The following is a 16,800-nucleotide window of genomic DNA, read 5'->3' on the forward strand; positions in this document are numbered from 1 at the left end:
TGCTGGGGACTTCTGCCCAGCCCACCCAGAGCAGGGCTGCCCTGGGTCCCAGGCTGGCTCAGAGCAATTAGGCAGCTCCAGCCTCTGCCACTGTGCTGCTTCGTCCCTGGGCCACAGGGGTCAAGGTGTCTGGACCCACTGGCTGGAAGTACTCCACAGGGCATCGTCCCTGCTGCTGGGGTGTCCTGGGGCAGCACTTGGGGCTGACAACTGCGATTGCTGGGGAAAAGCTCCCTCCTGCTCCACCACCTATCCTGCATTCCCCATGGAAACCTTGTGGCCAGTGCTGTCCCCAGTGCTGTCCTCCAACAGAGGGGAACAAACCTGTCCCATGTCTCCCTAGGGGAGAAGGGGACAGGGGCAGGGATGATACTGGCAGCTTCAGCCAGGCACGGAGCGCTGCCTGCAGCCGGCAGGGTTGGGGCAAGCTGTGCTGGGAAGAGCGCCCCGTGGGCTGTGCGGTGCCCGGTATCTGGGCTCTCAGTCACGCAGGGGAAGAAATGCAGCAAGGGGGTGAGAAAAGATAACAGGAAACAGGGGACATGGCTGGGGAGGAAAAAACACCCAGCCTCTGAGCTGCAGTTGGCCTTTGAGGGCTCCCAGGGCGGCACTGAAACCGCAGAGCCCTGCTACACCCCGGCACCGTGCCAAAGCGCTGTGCCCAGCCGCTGCCTGGCCCCGCGCCCTGCCACCAGCACTGTGGCCATCCTTGCTCCCAGGAGCCGGGCAGGCAGCGGGAGCAAGGGTGCAGCAGGGAGTGCAGACCCCAGGGGTGCTTGAGCAGCCCGAGGACCCCCAGGGAACAGTTTGGGGCCCCACCGCCAGCTCTGCGTGTGCCAGGGCATGCCCTTGCCAGCTCTAGGGACAGTGCTGCATGCCTCGGGGGCCCCCCCCCACCTGCCTCTGCCTCAGTTTCCCCATTTCTTTTCCCCTGCCAGGGCTTTTGGGGAGACTTGGTGCTCAGACAGCAATGCCAGGAAAGAAAACAGCCAAGTGTGTGGCAATAGTGGGACAGGGGCAGGTCCAGAGCTAGGGTGCAGGAGGCAGCTCTCCATGCAGGTGCTCCCAAGGTATGCACTCGCCCGCTTCCCCTTTTGGCAGAAAACATCCCGGCCAGGGCAGGTGCCTGGGGCCTGGCAGCACCGAGGAGCTGCTGGTGCGACTTTAGCTGATGGTTTCAAGATGAATCAGTGGGAGCCAGCGAGGCTGGTATCCTGTTTTCAGTCAGGCTGCGGGTGGCAGACAGGAGGCACCTTGGTGAGGCTGAAGGCAGGGCCCTGCCTGCACCCGTCTCAGCGCAGGCAGCATTGAACCCCTCAGCACGTGCACCCAGGCAAGGCACCGGCTCCTTCCCAGCACGCGCCGGGATGGGATCAGCCATGGCCCGGCTGTGGGCACAGGTGGTGCCAGTGGCAGTGGCAGGCAGAGGCTCTGGGCCTGAGCCCCCCCCTCCATCCCCACCAGCTCTGCCATGGGTGGCAGCAAACACCAAGGAAGCGCCTGGTTCCAGCCTGAGCCAAATATGAGCATCTCGCTGTTCAGCTGCTCCTGGGTGATTTCAGAGCAAGCTGCATGTGCCAGGAGGGCACAGCTGGACCCAACAATAATCATCATCATCATCAATATATTAATGATGTCAGCAAAAGAGTGTTTGTGGGGTGTGCTTTGGCATAAAGCTGCCAGCTAGCAGAGCTGCCCCATGGGCTCAGCCCAGCCCCACAGGCAGCTCTACCCCCTGCACAGCCATGGCTCTGGCAGGCAGCAGGAGTGTGTGGGCAGAGCAGCCCGCTGGGGCTCAAGACCCTGCCTCCATCCTGCCCTGCAGGGCTGGGTGCCCAAGGACAGGGTGAGGTGGCAGGGCTCAGTGGTCTGTATTCACTGCCCCTCCCCTGTGCCACCCTGTGCCTCCTCCCTGTCCCCTGGCACCCCTCTGCCATGAGGGCAGGAGCCCAGCTGGGGAAGGTGGCCGGTGTGGACACGGACCCCGCGCCTGCTGGCTTGGGAGGGGACCCTTCTACACCATGGGGAGTGCTGGAGAGCCCTGGTGCACAGCAGGGACATGGGACCATCCCACAAACCTCAAACCAGGGATGGGTACCTTGGGAAACCGCAGCCATGGCATCGGGGCTCTGGCTGGCAGCTGGGATGGGAGAGACGCTTGGTGGAAAGGAGCAATAATTTGGCCTCAATTTCAAAATTGGCACCTGGGAAACCCCTTTGGGGAACTGAATTCCCATGTGGGGCCACATGTACCTTCTCCAAGGAGTCACAGCCTGGCTGGAGGTTGGCAGGGGAAGCACAGGGAGATGGGGCAGGATGCGCAGGCAGAGTTGTGAGCGGCACCTGCATCAGGAACCTTTCCTGGCTGTGCCAAGGCCATGGGGCAGCACCTGCCATGGGGCAGGCACTGGGCAACAGCATCCCACGCTGGCATGGGGCATGCACCTGGCCAGAGGGCACCAGCCCAGCCACGAAACACCCACACATCGACAGGCTGTGTGCTCAGCCATGTAGCACCCACCCAGCTATGTAACACCCACCCAGCCATAGGACATCCACCTTGCTATGGGGCATGCACCCAGCCACGGGGCACCCTCTCAGCTGTGGGACATGTGTGAGCCACAAGGCAACCCCCCAGCTGTGGGGTGCCCACTCAGCCAGAGGGCACCCCCCCAGCTGTGGGGCACCCATCCAGGCCATGAGGCACCCACCCGGTCACGGGCACGCTCTTGTCCCCGGGGCACACACCCAGCCATCGCTGCCCGTGTGGCACGGGGGAAGTGCTGGGAGCGGGCTGTGCCAGCTGCTGTGCGCAGCAGGAAGGACCCACTGTAGGGCTGGGACGAGGCAAAACCGCAGAAAAGAGGAAGCCCTCGAGTGCCCCAGCCCAGTGCCGGCAGCTGCCTGGGCAGACACACGCAGGCACCTCACATGCCGCCGCACCGGCCCTTCCCTGGTAAGTCTGGGCTCAGCACCACTGCCTGCTGCGGGGAGAGGGGCTGAGAAATGGGTTGGCTCCTGGCACTGCTGGAGCGGGGTGTCCCCCACCAAAGCATCCTCAAAACGGGAGCAGCATCCCCACTGCTGGGGACCAGCAGGCAGGGGGCCCGAAGCACCGGTGTGCGGTGCAGGGAGCCAGCAAAGCTTTCTCACCCCCCCCTGCTTCAGATGCCAGGTTTTTCCGGAGCCTAATCTTAGCTCATGTATTTCAGCAGGACAGACAGAGCGGGCCAAGGCAGGGAAGGGATTTTTCACAGCAAAGCTGCAGTGGCTGGGGTGGGAAAGGAGGGTACCACTTTCCAGGAGGCTCCAAAATTGTGGAGGAACTGGCACAGCCTTGGCTGGCAGCAAGACTCAAGCAGCCAGCGTGTTTTCAGAGGTTACCTCTAAAGGGAAACCACCCTTGGTGCTGAACACCACGGGTGGGCCACAGGTGATGAGCCCTGCACCTGGGACTGGCCCTCCTGGGTGGGCTCAAGCTGGCGGCTGGTCCTCAGCCCAGCCAAGCATCCCCCTCGCCACCCCCACCACTGCTTTCCATTGCCATCACCACTGCTGGTTAAGCACAGCACCGCCAGCGCAGGCAGACGGGCACCGTGGCTGGGTGAGCATCTTGTGGCCAGGGTTCCCCTGTGCCTGTGGGCTGAGCCCCACCAGCAGCAGCCCCGAATGGCTCCCTACCCACACTGTTCTCCCTGCCCTGCCTGCGGGGCACTGGCCATCTGTGACACCCTGAAAATAAAATGTTTGGGGCACTGAGGCTGCAAGCTCCCAGCCTGCTGGGGCTCCCTGCGCCCGTGGTGGCTGGGGAGAGCACCCCAGTTCTGGGAAGAGCCCTGCCGTTGCTGCAGGAGGATGCTGGGGTGAGGGGGCACTGCTTGGGCAGGACACTCCAGTCTGGCCTCGAGCAGGTTTTCAGACTTCCCAGTCACTCCCAGGGATGCTCCGGTCCACAGCTGGGGCCTTGCTGTGGGGTTATTCAGGTGGGACCTGGGGTGTTCACCCTCACCCTTTGGTGCGTGACCCCATCCTGCAACCCCGCAGACACCTTTCTGCTGAACCTGGCTGCAGCAAGGCTGGCTGCATTTCATGCTTGACCTGCTCTGGGCAAAGCAAGAAGGGTGGAGTGGGACGGTGGCTGTTTGTCAGGTGGGGAAACTGAGGCACACAGCAAGTACCAGGGACTATGTCCCTGGTGTATGTAACGGGGAGTAGTGCCAGGCAGTTGGGACAGGGGGGACAGGTGGCTGCTGTCCACCGGCTCTGTACCTCCCTTTGGCAGCATCCCTGTTTGCCCTAGAGATGGGGACCCCAGGGACCCCAGGAGGGTGATACAAAAGCCACTGTGGAGTGACATCAGGTGCATGGGGGACCCCAGAGGTGGGGGGAGGCAGGAGCCAGGAGAGGGGCCAGGGGTGATGCTGGGGCCCAGGTTTTGTGGAGAAGCCCTTTCTCCAGCCCTTCCATCCCCACAGCCTCCCCACCACCCCCTGTCCCTGGCAAGCTGAGCTAATGGTGCTTGGTGGCCTCTCCTCTCTCCCAGGTGTCAGTTCTGTCACCCAAGAAGGTGACAGCCAGCCCAGCAGCATGCCCCGGGCACCACCACTGCCACAGCTGCTCTGGGGCTGGCCCAGCATGAAGGTGGTGGTCACCACTGCGGTGTTTATATCCACCCTCTGGAATTTGAGGTGCTTCCTCAGTGCCTCCGAGGTCTCCAGAAAAGCCCCTAAGCCCGCTGAGCCACTGGTGGTCCTGGTGTGGGAATGGCCCTCAAAGCAGGTCCCCAACATCAGCAGGGACATTTGCCATGAGCTGTACAGCATTGCAGGCTGCTGGCTCACCATGGAGCGGCGGCTCCTGGGCCGGGCGGACGTGGTGGTGTTCCCCCACACCAGGCTCCAGCCCGGCAGGGACAGGCTGCCCAAGGAGAAGCCACCGGGGCAGAACTGGGTGTGGGTCTCCCTGGAGTCCCCTTCCAACACTAAAGCTCTAGCGGGATGGAACCAGACCTTCAACTGGGTGATGACCTACAGACGGGACTCGGACATCTTCATTCCCTATGGCAAGCTTGTGCCCAGCCAGTCAGCCACCATGAACATCCCCATGAAGACCAACTTGGTGTCTTGGGTTATCAGCAACTACCACAGGACTCAGAAAAGAGCTGAAGTCTACAAAAACCTCTCCAGGTACCTCCATGTGAACATATACGGGAAAGCAAACAACAAGCCACTTTGCAAGGACTGCCTCTTGCCAACCACATCCAAGTCCAAGTTCTACCTGGCCTTCGAGAACTCCATCCACCAAGACTACATCACCGAGAAGCTATGGAGGAACTCGCTGATGGCTGGCACTGTGCCCGTTGTGTTGGGACCTCCCCGGGCCAACTACGAGCAGTTCATTCCTGCGGACTCCTTCATTCACATCGATGACTTTGGCTCCCTGGAAGAGCTGGCCACTTTCCTGAAGACCATGAACTCCAGCCGCTACCGGCAGTTCTTTGCCTGGCAGAAGAGGTACAGAGTGAAGCTCTACGCTGACTGGAGGGAGCGGATCTGCACCATCTGCACTGCCTACCCCAGCCTGCCCCATGGCCGTGTCTATCCCAACCTGGAGAGCTGGTTCAACACCTAGCACAGGGCTGGTGTGTGCTGGGACCGTCAGGGACATATCTGGGTAGGGGATGGAGGAGTGGGGGAGCATGGGGAACCCTCCTACACACCAGGACGTGGGGCAGGGAGGGATGTGAGAACCCCAACCTCTCCTCCCAACCTGGCTGTTGCTACACTGGGACCTTGAGCAACTCTGTGTGACTTAATTTCTTGCAAAACGGGACTAACCCCTCTGCCCCTACCCAACACTGACCTACCTCGCCAGGGTGCTGGCAGGACAAGAGGGTGCTTTGGAAATAAATGACACAGTGCTGCAGAGGGTCTGCCTGTGGCATGGGGGCTGGGAAGGGCAGGGGGCTCGCAGGGGTTCCAGGGCTCCCCAACCTTCCCCTGTGATTGCTTCATGCCCCCCCCCCCCCCAACACCTGCTGGGTGGCAAATCCCTGGTGGCAGAGGCCCCACGGACATTTCTGGCTGGGGTGGACAAGTCAAGCTTGGGACAGCCTGTGGGGTGCCCAGCACCCCACAACCAGGGACAAAGAGCACAGCCCCACCACTTCCTGGCACAGCCCAGCAAGCACACACCTCCTCCCCCCACCACCCCCTGCTTTTCGAGGCCATGGGTGTCACCATGCTGGGAGGACTGGCAGGACACCGGATGCTCTCGAAAGCAATCTCAGCACGCTCAGTACCAGTCTGAGTCAGAGAGGGATGCTGTGGTTTGTTGCTCCCCTGCCAGCATCCCTGCCCTGCTGCAGCAGGAAGCCAGCGAGATGGTGGCATTCAGACCCTTGCAGCAAGCCCAGAGCAAAGCCAGTCCCATGGGCACCCTGTGGCACCCGCAGCCTGCTCTGTGCGCCCCTGGCGCTGCCGAGCCCCTGCACCATGCGCTCCAGCCATCTGCACTACCAGCACCCTGCAGCGCTGGCCCGTGCCACATGCACATTGCACTGTGGGCACCTTGCACAGCACACACCCTGCACCACGCACACCCTGCACCATGGGTGGCAATGCCCAAGCACCCCCAGGGGAAGCACCCATCTGGGATCGGTGGCAATGTTGTGGCTGGGTGACATGGCTACTCTATCTGTTGCCTTGCTCCTCACCATGTGCCCCTCAGCTCGGTGCCATCAACCCCCCTCGATATAAACAACTCGGTTTTTTTCACAAGTTTCCCCCGATTTCCTTCATTGCAGCCCCCAAGTCACTCAACCCCACCCCTGCCACCCCACAAGCTGTTGGGTGCCCACCAGGACCTGCTCCCTGTGCCCGGGATGCAGCAGGTTCCAGGCACGCAGTGACAGCCCCTCAGCAGAGGGGACATTTCTGCTCCAGGCTGGTGCTGGTGTCCCCAGCCGCCGCTCACCCAGCCTGGCACAGCCCTTGCTGGGTTTGCAGTTTGACAGGTACACCGCACTCTTCTGATTTCTGTGGCTTCCTATTTCCATTTTGTTTTGTCTTCTGGGTCAACTGAAAACAGAGCAGGAGGGGCTCAGAGTGCCCACGGGCAGGGTACTGGGGCAGCAGGACTTAGGGGTCTTGTGGGGGGCCAGGGGCCCTGCCTGGCTTACCTTTCACTGGAGCAGATGAGATTGTGGAAGTGTGGCAAGAAACAAACCTTGGGGAGGTGACACCCTTCCCAGGCTTTCTGCTACCAACCCTGGCAATTGCCAGCCTCCAGCACCCCCAACTCACCCCCCACCCACCCCCAACTCACACACACCCCCCCCCAAAGCACCAGGCAGCAAAGGGCAGCAGCAGCAGGGGGGGGATTTTCTAGTGGATGCCGTGCCTGCCTGTGCTCCCACCCTGCGGGCAGACAGGGACATGGCCCTGGGCACCCAGGCACTGGGGAGCAAGCGGGGGCACAGGACAAGCCAAGGCAATCCTGCCCTACAGGGTTGCACTCAGCCTGGTGCACAGCCCAGCCCTTTGCAGGGTCCTGAGGTGCCCCACAAGCTGCTGCCTGCAGGGTTGCAGGCCGGCCCCAGAGAGCAAACCCATCATTTACTGGCAGCTGAGCTGAAAAAGGTGCTTTGCACAAGTTTCCCTGCTGGCTTGGTCATGTTGCTCCTGCTCAGGGGAAAAAACCCTCTGGGGCAGAGTCTAGCTGCAGAGACCATGGTAGTGAAAAGCAAGGCGTCATCCCCCAGTCCCCACCAGCTCAGTCCCCGGTGCCCACTGGACCTGCCTGCCTGGGCATGGCCACCACGAGGCTGCCATGGCTGGACCACGCAGACAAGCATCCCTCACCTACCAGTGTCACAGTGGCAACCCCACCACAAGGACAGCCCAGGCTTCCCATACCTCTCCCCTACCCACACCCAGGGCTGGGAGCTCTGCAGCTTCCTCTACATCCCTGCCTGGTCCTTCCCTGTCCACAGCACCTGCTGACTTCCACCCTTCCCAAAAGCAGCTATGGCAAAACAGCTCAAATCAGATTAAATGTGCCACACCACCACCATCCCAACTCTTGACCACCTCTGCTTTGGGGGGGCACAGCCCTGACAAGCTGGTGTCCCTCCAGGGCCAAGCTGCCACCACTCCTGGTGGTGGGCTGGGCTGCACGTCCACCCTATTTGGGTGCACTGGTCCAGCCCCACCGTGCCCCCACTTGCAGCCAAACCTGTGCCGCCGGGCTGCCTGGCACTGTACAGGAGCAGGGATGCAAGGGAGTCAAGGAAAGGATTAACTCGCTCTCATACCCCAAAGAACTGAGATTTATTTCATTGCCAGAGGGAATATGATTAAGGAAAAAAAAAAAATCATCAACTACAGCAGGCTCAAAGGCACGGGGGTGCTAGCAGCATGGACAGGACAGTGCCAGCCCCCCTGGGCTGGGAACCCCTGGGGAAAGATGGTCCCTGGGCAGCAGGACAACAGCTGAAGAGTGGAGAGGGCATGGGGGACCAGAGGTGGCACTGGGCACAGGGCCAGGGATGACCCCCACCCCCCCACAAGCCCCACCAGCCTGCCCATGGACGGGTGAAGCTCTCGTGTGCCACAGGGCGGCTGGAGCTGCGAGAGCTCATCCCCAGCCCCCCACTCCGGCCCTTGGCTTGCCCCAGCTGCCCAGGAGGGTGGGCAGAGCCGCCGCGGACCCCGGCCCTGGGCACAGCACCCCAGCCCCACCCTACAGGACAGGGAGGAGGCACCTGGGAAACTAGTAATCACTACAAAGATTTTTGCTTTTTAAAAACTACAACCAAAACCCATTAAAAGATAACAAACCCACCCCCCAACCTTCCCACAAAAAAAAAACCAAAATCTAAAACATATTTTCTGGGTCTTGCAGGAGAGCAGCTCGGCTGGGCTGGGGCCAGGAGCAGGTGGCTCTGCTCAGTGCCCTGGGCACGTGTGGCTTCAGTGGGGTGCAGTGGGGCAGGGGCAGCCGCCCCCCAGGAGAGGTCAGAGGGGGGCAGATGCTGCTGGGACCGGTAAACTCACATTACTGGGAAGGGCTGGGAGCAACCCCAGAGAGCAGGCACATCCCCATGCCAGGCTCCCAGCTCTTCCCCTGCCCCTCGTGCCCCAAAAGCTCGAAGGCAGCCCAGAAGCGGGAGCAGGGCTGTGCCTGTGCCTTCTCAGGGCGAAGGGGTAGGGGGGAAGCTGCCCCCAGAGCCAGCCCAGCCACAGTGCCGGGGTGGCACCGTCACCTGCCCCGACAGCCCCCGGTTCAGTGGCCGCTGTTGCTCATGGAGAGCCCAGGCTGCAGCGCTTGAGGGAACATCTCAGCTTTGTGGAAGGGCGGCATGTAGACGGGAGGGGAGGGAGCCAGGCTGTAGCCCTGGGACGTCACCGGGATGGGCAGGCCGGTGGGCACCAGAGACTGGTTCATGTCATACATCACCCCCTCCGCCTCGTTGCCGAAGGGCAGCAGCAGCCGTTTGCCTTTCTGACGCCGGTTGCAGAACCAGACCCGGACCACCTGTGAGGGGAGATGGGGAAGGGTGAGGAGGGTAAGCCCAGGCACTGTGTGAGTGACAAGGAGGCCCTTCTGCTGGTGCCATCTCCAAAGCCCCCTCCCCACCACAGCTCCTCCTGGGGCTGGACTTGGGACAGGCTGATGGTGGCTACCAGCCTCAGCCACTCTCCCACAGCTTCCAGTATCAAACTGGCCTGAAGCAGGTGCTCAGGAACCATGGCTGTTTGGGCACCCACCCTCCAAACCCTCCCAACCTACGTCTTTGTCCAGGTTGAGGTCCTCGGCGATCTGGGAGATCTCCTGGGGACTGGGCTTCACACACTTGCGGAAGAAGCTCTCCAGGGTCCCCTTCACGTTGGTCTCGATGCTGGTCCTGCGTTTTCGCTTCCGGGCTTGGGCCAACACTTGCTCCGCATTGCACATCTGGAAACAAAAGAGAGGTCACAGGGCTGGGTCATGTCCCCACCAGGCTCTGGGGACACATGTGGCTGGCTGGAGACATTTGGGAGGGATGGAGACTGGCTTCGTCCCGGTGACTGCCCACTGAGCATCATCCCACTGTAACTGGGGCCATTCCCAGTGTCCCAGCACTGCCTGCAGCTGGTGCGGGGGGAGTGGACATGTCTTCCTGCATCCTCCCAGGCTCCCCAGGGAGCAGCAAGCTGCATCTCCAGCTTATCTCAGATCCCAGCAGGGCCTGGCTGCTCTGAGACAGGAGCTGCCACAGATATCACAAGGTGTCTGCGGGGGGATCTGGGCTCCTTCCCCCAGCCTCGCAGAAGGTGACACCCAGTGGGTTCCCCCATCCAGCCAGACTAAAGCTATGGCAGTGAGATGCTGCTATGGCACAAGACGCCTGCTGTTCCCCATTTCTCTACCAAAAAATGTGTAAAAGAAAGTGAGAAGCTGCAGCTTGAGGGCTCGCTGGTGTGCAGTGCTGTAGTGGGTTTGCCTGGCAATGTTTTGGTAGAGGGGGGGTGCTACAGGGGTGGCTTCTGTGAGATGCCAGAACTTCTCCCATGTCTGATGGAGCCAACGCCAGGTGGCTTCAAGACAAAGCCGCCGCCAGCCAAGGCCAAGCTAATCAGCAGCAGTGGCAGCGCCTCTGGGATAGCGTATTAAGAAAGGAAGAAATAAACAACAACTCTGCACCAGCCGGAGAGAGGAGTGAGACTGTGAGAGCAACAACCCTGCAAACACCAAGGTCAGTGGCAGGAGGGGCTTCAGGTGCTGGAGCAGAGATTCCAGGGAAGCCCATGGAGCCCACCGGGGAGCAGATCCCCACCCGCAGCCTGGGGAGGACCCCGTGGGGAGAGGAGCCCTAGCTAGAGCAGGTTTGCTGGCAGGGCTTGGGACCCTGCAGAGACCCACTCTAGAGCAGGGGAAGAGTGTGAGGAGGAAGGAGCAGCAAAACGACACGTGATGAACTGACTGTAACCTTCATTCCCTATCCTCTGCGCTGCCTGGGGGGAGGAGGCAGAGAAAACAGGAATTAAGTTGAGCCTGGGAAGAAGGGATAGGTGGGGGGAAGGTGTTTTTCCGATTTGAATGGTAATAAACTTATTTTCCCAAGCGGAGTCTGAAACTAATTTCCCCAAGTGGAGTCTGTTTTGCCCGTGATGACAATTGCTGAGTGATCTCCCAGTCCTTATCCTGATCCATGAGCCTTTTGTTCCATTTTCTCTCCCCTGTCCGGTTGAGGGAGGGAGGGGGGCGATAGAGCAGCTATGGTGGGCACCTGGCATCCAGCCAGGGTCAAACCACCACAGGTACCCCTGACCCCCAGCCCCATACCTCTTGCATGTTGTCCGTGTTCTCCGCCTCGTTGAGCCAACGCTGCAGCAGCGGCTTCAGCTTGCACATGTTCTTGAAGCTGAGCTGGAGCGCTTCGAAGCGGCAGATGGTTGTCTGGCTGAACATCTTCCCTGCGTGGACAGGCAGAGCATCACACACTGCTCCTGCCCCCACACCGAGGCATCTCCCTCCTTCAGCAGTCCCCCAGGGTCCCCTCTCCAGCACCCCCTGGTCCCTGGGGATGGGAGTCCAGGAAAGGCATTCTCCCTGCTGCTTCGGCAGGGATTTTGAAACACTCTTCAATAAGCAGCTATTTTAAACCTGTTCCTTGTTATTAAAACTTTCCAGCTTGAGGAGCACTTAGCAGGGCTCCGGCTGGAAAGCCCAGGAGCCCTGGGGCTGGTGCTCAGCGCCTCCTTTGCTGGTCATTAAAGAGCAGAAATTCTCCATTGCCCAGGTGCCCCACCCCCCTCCCATGCCTCTCCCTTCTCCCCGGGGGTAGGGGGGAGGCGACGACCCTTACCGTAGAGGGTCCCCAGAGCCAGCCCCACGTCAGCCTGGGTGAAGCCCAGCATGATGCGCTTGTGTTTGAGGTCCTTGGCAAACTGCTCCAGCTCTTCCGAGGTTGGCGCATCCTGGCAGGGGCAGAGATAAACTGAGGGAGACAACTTGCACCCGGGGGCTACCAAGAGCAGGGTCTGTCAGCGCGGTGGGGTCAGCGTGGGATGGGGACAGGAGTGGGGTCGGCTGAGCCTCTGGCAGGGCAAATACCCACCAGCCACTGCCACCTCTGGGCGATGGGGTCGTGGGGGCAATGAGCTGGGTGGCAGAAGGGCTTTCCCCAACCCCTTAACAAAAAAGTCTCTCGGCTCAGGGACCCCAAAACCTCCACCCCACCCTGCCCCACGCAGGACTCCCTGGACAGCCCACCCGCCCCCCTCGACTATGCACACCATCCAGCTCCCACCATGCTGGCTGAGGCCCAGGGTGGCACAGGACAGAAAGCAGGTCCCAGGAGCACCCAGAGCTCCCGCGCTGCCTTAACATGCCCTGGAATGTCCCCTCTGCCCCCAGCTCACACCCTCGTGGGTTGACCAGAGGCAGCACCGATGAGCACATTTGCTGATGGCTCCCAGCATCGCTCCACTCCCACACTTCCCACCACATGTCCCCACGGGCTCAGCCATCCCGGGGCGCAGGCACCCACCGCCCCACGGCTCTGGGGCACGGCGCAGCCCCTCTCCCACCTGCACCCAGGGCCGGTGACGTGGCTCAGAGGAAAGCACCCATGACTCGAGTGGGATTCAAACACCTCTTTGCTACAACCAGGCTCTTTCCGTCTGGAAAGCTGCTTACCCAGATGCTTCCCTTCCTCCCTGCAGCGCAGCCTTCAGCTGCTGCGGGGGCATTTTGAAAACTTTCACCCGATTTCTACATTTGCAGCGCAAATTTCGGATTTTACACATGTCCCTCCCTGCCACCAAGTCTTGTCCATTTCATTCCTAGCGTACACCGGGAGCCAGGAGCCCGGAGCAGCCCTGCAACGGGACAATCCTCACCCTCCCTTGGCCAGGAAGTCATTTCTGGAACCCCCCCGCCCTCCAGCGCGGCAGGGGGCTCCCCGGGGGACATGCATCCCTCTCCACGCTCCCATCGTGGCACGCGTGGGAGCCCCTGACCACCCGCGGCACGCAGTGGGCAGCGGCTCCGCACAAACCCAACCACCACCCCCGGCCGCAGCTCGCCGGGGCTCCGCGCCCACCCCCGGCATCATCTGCCGCTACCCCCGAGGCGCGCTTGCCTGCGAGGGACGGGTTCGTATTACACTAAAATGTAAAAATATGAAAGCTAAACCCGAATCCCAACCGCCAGCCATGCTGATAACTCGCGCTGCGACCGCCCCGCAAGCCCTCACATCCCACTCCGACGGCCTCCAGGCTGGCCCTGCCCGCGCCCCGGCAGCCGTCGGTGCCCGCGGAGACCCGGGGGGAGCGGCCGGGGGCCGGGCAGCCGCGGGGCAGGGCCCGGGGAGGCCGCGCTGTGCGACCCCCAGCATCCCGCCGGAGCTGGGCTTCAGCGTCGTGCGCAGGGGACGGCCCCGCGTGTGCGCGACGTCCGTGAAGCATCATGTACAAGGGACGGTTCGCACAAGCATAAGCCGCCCCACAGTTTACTAAACCACCTTTTCCCACCCCAAAGCAGCCTCCCCCCGCGGAGCGCCTGACCCAGCCGGGACAAGCCCCAGCGCTGGGACACATCGGGCCACGCTGGGGCTCCTCCCGCAGGCACCCGACGGAGCGGCCAGGCAGGACAGCGCGGCGGGCTCCGCGCTCGCCTCTGCCCGGGCCGCCAGCGGCCAAGCAGCGCCCGGCCCCGACGGGGCGGCCCGCCCGGGCTCCGTCCCGGGGCGCGGAGGGCAGCGCGGTACCTGGAGTCGGGGCGGCCCGGGGCACCCCGTCTGCCGGGCGGCGGGCAGCGGGGCAGGGCAGCCCGTCCCGTCGGGTCTCACCTCGTCGCCGCTGTCGCTGGAGTGGCCGCCCTCGCTGGCGGCGCCGCTGGAGCTGCCGCTACTGCCCAGCGCGGCGAGGCCGCCGGAGCCCGGCTGCAGGGCGGCGGGGCAGAGCTGGGCGCCGGGGAAGGCGCCGCCGGCGGGGCCGGGGAAGGGCGGGCCGGGCAGGGCGGCGTTGGCGGCGCCGGGGGGCGCGGGCCCGGCCCAAGGCGGGGCGGGCCAGGCCGGGCCGCAGCAGGCCGCGGCGCGGGGCTCGGGCGAGGGCTGGCGGCAGGGCCGGGCCGGGCGCGCCTCCGCCTTGGCGGGTGGCCCGGCGGGCGGGGGCAGCCAGGCGCGGGCCGGCGGCGGGTCGCGGCTGGCCTCGGGCTCGGCGGCGAACGGGAAGAAGAGCGGCTGGGCGGCCGCCCCGTCGAAGCCGCCGCGGGGAAAGGGCGGCCCGGCGTCGGGCAGGAGGCCGAAAGGGGCGGCCGGCAGCCCCCCGTCCGGGCTGAACATGCTGCCCGCGGCCCTAGCGCTCCATGCGGGGGCTGCGGGGCTCGGCCCGGCCGCCCGCCGGCCGCTGCCTCCCTGCTGCGGCGCCGCCGGGGCCTCTGAGGGCGGCGGGGCCGGGCCGGGCCGTATGGAAATGGGCCCCTGCCCCATTGGCCCCGCACCGGTGGGTCGGGCGTGAACTTGATCCCCCCGGGGGGGGCGGGGGGGGAAGGTGCGAGGGGCGGTGGGCTGCGGACGCCTGCACCCTTCCCCACGGGCCGCGGGGGGAGGGCAGGGGTTCCGCCGCCCTGTGCTCCCCTTAGCCCGTGTGAGGCGAAGGGCAGAGCCCCCCGCACGTCGGGGGGGGACCACGTCGCTAAATGTTATGGCAGCCCCAACCCCGGGGGTCCCCCGCCTGAGAACCCCCAGTGTTGCAGCACCGGGGCACGGGCAGGGCAGCGGCAGTGCTTCGGGGAACGGGCAGCGGGAGCTGGGTGTGCGGGCGGGGACGGCCGCCGGCCCGGGTCCGCAGGACGGGGGACTTGACCCCGGGGACGGCGGTGTCGTCGTGCGGCCGGAGGGTGGGCGAGGGCTTGGCCATCTCTCCTCGCCCCTCCGAGATGCGCGGTCCCTGCGGCAGAGCCCGACGGCTCCCCGGGGTGCCTTGCAAAGCGCTTCAGGGACAACGCTGGGGCTCCTCGGCTCCCGCACGGTGTGTGTCCCTCGCCCAGCAAGGGGGGCCGTGCCCCGGGGAAGCGTGTCCCTGCCGGAGCCGGGGCGGGCAGGGGGCCCCGGAGCCCCGGGCGGGCCGCCGGCGGCTAATTGCAGCCCAGGCTATCAGGCCCATCTGCGCCACAATGGAGCGCGCTGGGTATTTTCTGTCTTAAGGGCTTTCCCCTCGCGCTGGCCTTCACAATGGCACTGTCGGGGCATTTCCCCCTTCCTCCCTCCCGCCTCGCCATCGGGAGCTTCCCCAGTCCCGCCGGGATCCGCCTGCCCAATGCCGGCTCCCAGTTGCAGGCAGCCCCTGACCCCGGTTGAAGCCGAGCGAGGAGCGATCCCGCTGCCAGCACCGCTCCCTGTTTATTAACCCGGATTACCGGGAGCCCTGCTGCTGTCTGGCACTGGAGATATGCCGAAGAGATAGGCTGGAGGAGTCTGCCCCGCGGCAGTGGGATGGGGCTGCTGGTGGCACTGGGGGAAGGAGTTTGGTGCTGGTGTGAAGCACTTTGGCTCTGGAGAGAGCTGGCACCCAGGGCCTGGCATGCACAATGCGGATGGGGCTGCTGGTGGCACTGGGGGAAGGGCTTTGGTGCTGGTGTGAAGCACTTTGGCTCTGGAGAGACCTGGCACCCAGGGATACCATGGTACCCACCGCACCGGCATCAGCCCCTGGCCCAGCCTGTGGCACTGCCGCACCTTGGGGGGAGTGGAACAGCCCCCATCCCCCATAACTATATTCCTATAAGAAAAATAAAAGATCAAGTGGATGAGCAGGAATTAAAGCCCTTTCCTAACTGCTGGCTGGGCATGTGCCAGGCAGCGCCAGGCTGCTGTGGGGAGGGAAGGCAGCCCCCCCCAGAAAAAACGTCCTGAGGATGCAAGAAGCCCATCAGGGCAGCGAGGGCTGCCCAGCCCCGCAGCTGCGGGTCCTGCTGCGGGATGCTCAGCCCCGAGGCATGAGCACCGGGCCGTGCGGGGCTCGGCGGGGCGGGGGCTTGGGCAGCCGGGCGCCCCCGGCCCGCAGGCGGAGGAAGTCTCGCTGCGGGACTCCAGCAGCAGCCATCAGCCCTGCTCCTCCCGGGCTCCCGCTGCGGCCCGCGGGTTCAGAAGATCCTTGGCCTGGCAGTAACTCCCCTTCCCTTTGATTTATTGTTCCCGGGCTGGACCCCCTCCTCCTGCCAACCTGCTCTTTCTCTCCATCCCCCCAGGAAGCCCCCCAGCCCCCCCACCCCACCCCCTGCCCTCAAACACATTCCTTCTCCCTTTCATATACAGGCAAAGGGGAAGGGAGACGTTGACTTTGAACCGGCCCCTTTGTAGGAGCGAGGCCCATTGTGGCACTGATGGTTTTAGCTGGGGGATGTGGAGGGAGCCAGTGGGGTTTCTGGGTGTGTGCCCCCTCCCCCCTCCATTTCAATGGGGTGATTTTGGGGGGGCTGTGTGGGGTGCCCGGTTATTGTGCCAGGTCGTTGTGCATCAACGGCCAGGGCTTGGCTATACGTCTTGTTTAAGGCAGAGGCTCCTGCCCTGCTCCAGGAGGAGGAAGGATGTGTCCTTCCATCACCCCCATGGCTGGAGCCTGCTCGTTCTCCAGGTTCGGGCCCAGCTCTGTGGGCTGTAACGCAGCCAGGGATGGGTGGGATCCCGGTAGGAAAAGGGGAGCAGAAAGAAATGGGTCTGTGCTCCCCAGCTCACTGAGATGGTGGCAGGCTGGGGGTGGGTGGGTGCAGACCTGCACATCTGCTTGTCCTCCTTTTGCTGAGTGTACT

General features: G+C 63.5%; 2 protein-coding genes across 3 annotated transcripts; one reads left to right on the plus strand and one right to left on the minus strand.

Moving 5' to 3' along the window:
• Window positions 1-2,818: 2,818 nt before the first annotated feature.
• FUT7 (fucosyltransferase 7) lies at window positions 2,819-5,925 on the plus strand. Its single transcript, XM_005442013.4, has 2 exons — window positions 2,819-2,956; window positions 4,544-5,925. Exons 1-2 carry the CDS (start codon window positions 2,932-2,934, stop codon window positions 5,629-5,631), a joined length of 1,113 nt encoding a protein of 370 aa, XP_005442070.2. The 5' UTR covers window positions 2,819-2,931; the 3' UTR covers window positions 5,632-5,925.
• Window positions 5,926-8,853: 2,928 nt separating this feature from the next.
• LOC102050813 (POU domain, class 5, transcription factor 3) lies at window positions 8,854-14,347 on the minus strand. Of its 2 annotated transcripts, none has more exons than XM_055720237.1 (5): window positions 13,838-14,347; window positions 11,852-11,963; window positions 11,329-11,459; window positions 9,793-9,957; window positions 8,854-9,537 (listed from the first exon to the last, which is right to left on the minus strand). In XM_055720237.1, exons 1-5 carry the CDS (start codon window positions 14,330-14,332, stop codon window positions 9,286-9,288), a joined length of 1,155 nt encoding a protein of 384 aa, XP_055576212.1. In that variant the 5' UTR covers window positions 14,333-14,347; the 3' UTR covers window positions 8,854-9,285. The 2 variants fall into 2 exon arrangements, with proteins under 2 accessions (XP_055576212.1, XP_055576211.1); XM_055720236.1 differs by having other exon boundaries at window positions 13,757-14,093.
• Window positions 14,348-16,800: the final 2,453 nt, after the last annotated feature.

This window comes from Falco cherrug, chromosome 9 (genome assembly GCF_023634085.1).
Source record: "Falco cherrug isolate bFalChe1 chromosome 9, bFalChe1.pri, whole genome shotgun sequence".
In the NCBI taxonomy this organism is placed as follows: Eukaryota; Metazoa; Chordata; class Aves; order Falconiformes; family Falconidae; genus Falco; species Falco cherrug.